The 7,178-nt window shown below is 52.9% G+C and overlaps 1 protein-coding gene across 1 annotated transcript in view; it reads right to left on the bottom strand.

Moving 5' to 3' along the window:
• Positions 1 to 5,368: 5,368 nt before the first annotated feature.
• Positions 5,369 to 7,178, bottom strand: part of LOC113940707 (gastrula zinc finger protein XlCGF49.1-like) — a 2,071-nt gene continuing 261 nt past the window's right edge. The window contains exons 2-3 of the mRNA XM_027631854.1: positions 6,522 to 7,174; positions 5,369 to 5,379 (exon numbers count right to left, since the gene is read on the bottom strand). Coding sequence (XP_027487655.1) covers positions 6,524 to 7,174 — 651 coding nt within the window. The 3' untranslated portion in view covers positions 5,369 to 5,379; positions 6,522 to 6,523. The remainder of the gene's footprint in view (positions 5,380 to 6,521; positions 7,175 to 7,178) is intronic.

Genomic DNA, 7,178 nt, shown 5'->3' with positions numbered 1-7,178 from the left:
TACACATACCAAAGGTGTTTTTATCCCTCTTCCCATCCAAGCAACTTACTGCTGCTGGCAAGGAAAATGTTGGAAGGACATTTTTAAATGCAGGTCTTGCTGGGGCTGACTTGCAATTTGCAGCTTTGCCACTTCTCACTGCTTCAGCTCAGCTTTCAGTGGGCTGGAAAATGCAGACCCAGAGGTTCAGCCTGACAGACAGTGACACAGTGATAACCCTGTCCCATCATTCCATGCCATTCCTGCCCAGCCTGCCCCAGTGGGGACCCAGTTGGTGAGGAGAAGTGGGCGAGGCCTCTCTTTTTCCATTTTTCATGGGTGTTTTTCTCTCCATCCTGCTCACAGGTCCTACTGTAGCCCACCAGCAGGTCTGCTGCAGATCTGAACAGCAGGTGCCTCAGGTACCGGGACAGTCCTAAAAGACATTGTTTCCTTCAGACAAGTGGTTTGTACCAGACACCTCCTTGTTCCTGCACTCGGCCTTGTCATTGCTGCCAGGAACAGACCCCAGCACTCCAACAAGCAAGGTCTCTGCACAACACAGGAACAACCGAAAGAGGCAGAAAACAAACTCCTGGATCTGGTTCACTGTGTCCTTCAACACTTCAGACATTGCAAACAGCTGTGCCAAAAGCTGAATTGGAAGGGGAGGAGGCTCAGAGCCACCATCTCCTGTAAGCTGTTAAAAAACACTGAACCCTTTGCAGACATGAAGGGCTTCCCAAAGCTCCTTCATCTTTCCAGATTTGTGCACAGTGATGGTTTTGTTCTTTTCCTGAGCCTGCCTGCTCAGCTCTCCACAGCTCCCCCAAAGTATCTGAGGGCCTTCTTTCCCTAAGGCTGCTATTGGAGAAAAACCTCAGAAAAACTCGTCCCACTTTACTCGTAGTTTCTACCAGATCAAAGGATCTCAGTTTTTCAGGAAAAGATCCCAATGAAGAAACAAGGGCTAAAGAATATCCATATCCACACTTCAAACTTGTGGTGGGCTGGGGGCGGGGAGCGGTCCCTGCTCTTCCTGGCGGTGCAGGGAGAGCGGCTCCGGCGGGCAGAGTTCTCCCCAGTCCATGTGCGCCCGGCGACAAACCCTCCGTGCGCCCCGCGGGGAACAGCAAAGTTCCCGGGGCCGACCCCACGCACTCGGCACGGGCGGGGACCAAAAGCTCGCCCGGGCCCTGATCGAGGGCTCAAAGCCCCGCCCACAGCTCATGAATATGCAGCAGGGCGGGACATTTGCATCCCCTGGGACGGCCCATTGGTGGGGCGGCGGCCAATCAGGCGCCAGGGGCAGAGGGTGGGGGCGGGGCCGAGGCCTTGGAACAAAGCCTTGGAAATCTTTGATCCACACACGGGATGACTGGAACCATCACTTACATCAGGGTTATCTCTACCTGCTGTCTTTGTGTCGTCTGACATCTAATGCGTGGGTTTTAAAACAACAGATTAAAGGGGTTGCACTTTCTAAAGGTGCAAGGAACACTCAATTCAACCCTCACAGCTGAATAAATAACACTACAATAAATACTGACATCAGAAAAGCATCTCTTTTACGTCCTGAAAACCAGAAAAGGGACTTTCCACATGGGTGTCCTGTCATCCAGAACTATTAGGGAAGAATTTGGCACAGAATTAATACCGGAGAAAAATGAGACCAGTGAAACCTCCTGAGCTCAGGAGAACCTGACTGTGCTGGGGAATCAGAGCTTTCCCCCTGGAAAATGAACTGCTCTGAAAGAGTGGGAAGAAACCAGGAACAAAGGTTGAGTTCAAATGCTCCAGAGTCACCAAGTCCTTCCTCACCAAAAGGTCTGAGCTCCCCTTAACTCATCTCTAGACATCCCTGGAAATAAAACAGCCTGACCTTGAACCCAAGGGAAACAAAGACAAATTCCACGGCTTTAGCTGGAGCAAGGTTGGAGGGGGGATGTGTCACTCCTCTATGACATCACATGTTCCCTGTGACATCACATCCTTCATGTGACAACACACCTCCTCTATAACATCACATCCATCATAGGACATCACACTTCTCCTGTGATACCTTATCATCCCGGTGACATCACATCCTCCCCTGTGACATCACATCCTTCCTGTGACATCACACCTCTCATGTGACATCACATCTCCTCTATGACCTCACAACAATCATATGGCATCACATACTTCCTGTGACATCACACTTCACCTGTGACATCACAGCTGATGTCACATCCATCATATGACATCACACCTCTCCTGTGATATTATATAATCCCTGTGACATCACGTCCTCCCCTGTGACATCACATCGTCCCCATGACATCACAGCTCCCCTGTGATGTCACATCCTCCTCGAGGCATCACATCCTTGTTGTGATATCAAGGTTCCTCTATGATGTCACATCCATCATATGACATCACACCTCTCCCGTGATATCATATCACCTCTGTGACGTCATGTCCTCCCCTGTGACATTCCACTCTCCCCGTGACATCACATCTCGTCTATGACATCACATCCTTTCTGTGACATCACATCTCCCCTATGACGTCACACCTCCCCATAACGTGACAGCTTCCCTGTGACATTACATCTCCCCTGTGACATCACACCTCTCCTGTGATGTCATATCATCTCTGTGACATCACGTCCTCGCCTCTGTCCTTCCCATGACAGCACAGCTCCCCTATGACATCACATCCTTGTCATGACATCAAGGGTCCTCGATGACGTCACATCCATCCTATGACATCAGACCTCTCCTGTGATATAATCCTTGTGACATCACATCCTTCCTGTGACATCACATCACTCCTGTGATATCATATCATGCCTGTGACATCCCGTGCTCGCCTGTGACATTACATCTTCCCCTGACATCACACCTCCCCTGTGACATCACATGCTTCCTGTGACATCACTTCTCCCCTATGATGCCACAACCATCATAGGACATCACATCTCTCCTGTGATATCATATCATTGCTGTGACGTCACGTCGTCTCCTGTGACATCACATCCTACTTGTGATATCACAGCTCCACTGTGATGTCACATCCTTCCTGTGACATCACAGCTCCCTTATGACATCACATCCATCCTATGACATCACATCTCCCCTGTGACATCCAGATCCATCCCAAGGTTGGGGGTGTGTGAGACAGGCAGAACCACAAATGCCTGCACAGCCCAGAGCAGTCAGTGTGGGGCTGTGCTTGCTGCTGCAGAGACCCCCAGGGAAAAAACCCAGGAGGGAGTTTGGGGGGGTGTCCCTAAGGAGGACACTTGACTTGTTATTGCTTATTATTTGTAATATCTTATAGATCTATCATACAACACCTAAGGATGGATTCTATAGAATATGTGCCATAGATATTTGGGTTGGCTCTGGCTGAGCTGCAGTTCAGTTCCCCACAGCAGCCCTCCCAGGGCTGGGCTTGGCATTGGCAGCTGGAAGGGGGTTGAGAACACCCCAGTGTTTTGGCCACTGCTGAGCACAGCACCAACACTGGGACATTCCTTCCTTAGCTGAGGGCAAGAGCCTGGCAGGGGACCCAAGTAGGCCAGCTGAGCCCAACTGACCCAAGGGACATTGCAGACCATGGGAGGTCAGCTCAGCTCTAAAAGCTGAGGCACGGAGCAGGAGGGGGGCATTCATTGTCTGATGGCTGCCTGCTGAGGAACCCTCACAGGTACCCAAGCCCTGCTCCTCGGGAGTGGCCGACCATGGCTGCTCATGGGAAACAGAGAACAAACCCTGCTGCTGTCTTTGTCTTCTGCACCCGCAAGCTTCACTTTGCTCTTTAAACAAACTGCCTCATCCCAACCCAGGGGTTGTTTTTTTTTTCTACCTTACTCTCTCCCCTGTCCCGCTGGGCAGGCGAGTGATAGAGCAGCTGGGTGGGCACCTGGTGTCCAGCCAAAGTCAACCCACCACACACCAGAACACTTCCAGAGACTCCACCACCTCCCTGGGCTACTTGTTCCAATGCCTGAACACTCCCTCAGTGGAAAAAGGTTTCTTTAATATCTAATATGAACCTTGCCCAATGCAATTTAAGGCCATTCCCTCACAACCTTTCACTACAGCCTTGGCAGAAGAGACAAACCCCCACCCCACTAAAAACCTCCTTTCAGGTCATTGCAGAGAGCAATGAGGTCCCCCCTGAGCCTCCCCTTCTCCACACTCAACCAGCCCAGTTCCCTCAGCCGTCCCTCAGCAGACATGTTTTCCAGAGCCTTCCCCAGCTCCGTTCCCTTCTCTGGACACGCTCCAGCCCCTCAAGGGCCTTTTGCACTGGGGGGCCAGAACTGGACACAGCACTCCAGGTGGGGCCTCCCCAGTGCCCAGCACAGAGGGGCAATCAGTTCTCTGCTCCTGCTGGCCACACTCTTCTCCACAAAGGCCACGATGCCCTTGGCCTTCTTGCCCCCTGGGCACACTCTGCCTCATATCCAGTCTCTGTCAAGCAGCACCCCCAAGTCCCTTCCTGCTGAGCAGCTCTCCAGCCCCTCTGCCCCCAGCCTGGAGTGTTCCAGGGGGTTGTTGGGACCCAAGGGCAGGCCCTGACACTTGGCCTTATTGATCCAGCCTGTCCAGATCCCAGAGCTGGAGGCAGCTCTGCAGGTGGGGCAGCATTACAGCCACGCATGTTCCAGCAAGGACATGGTGGAACCTCGTGGAACCAAGGACCACTGTGACACTGCAGGGCCTTCTGGAGCCAAAGGAGCCCTGGGACACTGGGGAATCTCATGGAATCAAGGCAGCACTGTCACCCTGGGAAACCTCCTGGAATTCAGGGCCCATTGTGACACTGCAGGTGTCACACATGGAACAAAAGGAACCCTGGGACATCATGGAAACTCCTGGAACCAAGGGACCATTGTGACTTTGAGGGGGCTGATGGAATCAGGAGGCCATTGGGACAATCCAGGGCCTCATGAAATCAAAGGAATTCTGGGACACTGTCAAACCTCCTGGAACCAAGGGTTCCTGCTGACATGTGCGTCCTCCTGGAACCAAGGGAGCCCTGAGATATTTCTGAACCTCCCAGAATCCAGGGGCCACTGTGACCCTGCAGAACCTCCTGCATTCCAGTGGTCCTTGTGAAACTGCAGGATCTCCTGGAACCCAAGGATTCCTGGAACACTGCAGAGCTCATGGAACCAAGGGGCCACTGTCCCACTGCAGCTCCTTCTGAAGCACAAGGGGCCCTGGGACAGTGGGAAACCTCTGAGAATCCAAAGGGCATTTGGGGACTGCAGGGCCTCATGGAACTAAAGGAACCTTTGGAGACTGTGGAAGCTCATGGAATTAAGGGGCCATTGGGACATGTGGGGCCTCCTGGAACCAAAGGAACCCTGAGAGTTTCTGTGGGAACAAGTTAAGGCAGCAGCAGCTGCATTCAGTTAATCAGGATGAACAAGGAGTGTTTTGGCCCTGACTGGTGTTTTCCATCCAGAGAGTGCTGTTTGCCAAAGTGGAAACCACTTGGAACACTCTGCATGGCAGCCTGTGTTTTTCTCTGGTGGCTGAACAGAGCCAGCACATGAGGGGAGGGGAATGTGTGGGATCAGGGCACTGCTTTGGGGCCATGCTGGGAATTCCAGTGGACTAAAAGACAAAGCCCAGGTGCTGTTTCCAAAGGAACCCCAATGAAAGGCGGACGGGGAAAGATGGGAGGACAAGTCCCACAAGGGAACTCTGTGTGTGCAGCCTCATTTTCTCCTTCAGCACCCAAAGGAGAGGAAGCAAAAAGTGGGGGTTTGAACCCCAAAATTTTTTTGAGGGGGAATTGGGGATTGAGGAGACAGTGGGAAAGTGGGAGGAACAGGGAGAAAGGTGGAAAAGGGGGGGTGGTCTGGTGGGTCTGATGGTCCCATGGGAGTCTTTGGGCACAGGGGGGTTGGGAAAAGGGGGGTGGCCCCCCTGAGCTCCCAACTTCCTGTGGGGTGCTGGGGGCTGCTGGATCCAATCTCAGCCTTGCATTATGCCAACACTTTCAGTTTAGAGGAATTACAGAGGTGTGACTGAACCACTTTTGTCCCCCAGGTTTTAATGATGGCAAATCAGATCTATTGATAGAAATTAATTGTTATAGGTTACAAATAACCAGACAAAAGATCTTCATCAGAATTATTTACTGCACAATACAAACACTAAAACTACCAGGAGTACAGGATAAGATAGGACAGTGCTCTACACTAAAGCAATCGTTGAAGCAATTCTACTAAAGCTGGCACAAAAGCAATAATTCTTAGTTACAGATGGATGGAACTCCCCCAGACCAACACTCGGGGGGAGATCTCTGCTCTTAACCTCCAGCAGTGACCTTGGGGGGTCCCCAGCCAAGGCAGGAATCTCCACACACCCCCCCGCAAGGAGGATTCTGTTGGCAGAACCTGCCCTTGGGAAAGGGGACTGGCCCTTTGTGGTCAAAAGGGATGGACTGACAGTCACTGGACTCCAGGGTTGCCTCCAAATCAGGGGGTTCATTCGGGGTAGAAGCACAGACCAAAGCTCTTCCTGCAGTTGGGGCACCCTTACCGGTGGGTCCGTTGGTGTCTGGTCAAGTTACTGCTCCGGGTGAAGCTCTTCCCACACTCCCCACACTTGTAGGGCCTCTCCCCGGTGTGGATGCGCCGGTGCCTGATGAGGGTGGAGTTCCGGTTGAAGCCCTTCCCACAGTCACTGCAGCAGAAGGGCCTCTCATCCGTGTGTGTCTGCTCATGGCTGAGGAGATGTGAGCTGGTCGGAAACCTCTTCCCACATTCCAAGCACTTGTAGGGCCGTTCCCTGGTGTGGATGCGATGGTGGCGGATCAGGATGAAGTTCTCCCTGAAGCTCTTCCCACATTCCCCACACGTGTAGGGTCGCACCCCAGTGTGGATCATCTGGTGTCGGATCAGGCTGGAGCTCTGCCTGAAGCTCTTCCCACATTCCCCACACGTGTAGGGCCGTTCCCCAGTGTGGATGTGCTGGTGCTGGATGAGGCTGAAGCTCTTCCTGAAGCTCTTCCCACATTCCAAGCACCTGAAGGGCTTCTCCCTGTTGGGAGGCTGCTCAGGGACCACCAGCTCAGAGCTCTCCCTCAAGCTCCGGCCGCCTTCCCGGCACAGGCTGGGTTTTTCCTCCTCAGAGCACCCTGGGCTGGCTTTGGAGCCCCTCCTGCGGGGGGATCTCCGGCCCTTTTCCTCC

This window comes from Corapipo altera, unplaced genomic scaffold (genome assembly GCF_003945725.1).
Source record: "Corapipo altera isolate COAL_440 unplaced genomic scaffold, ASM394572v1 61002, whole genome shotgun sequence".
NCBI lineage: Eukaryota > Metazoa > Chordata > Aves > Passeriformes > Pipridae > Corapipo > Corapipo altera.
The sequence above is the reverse complement of the archived record's forward strand: the minus strand, read 5'-3'. Positions and strand labels throughout refer to the sequence as shown.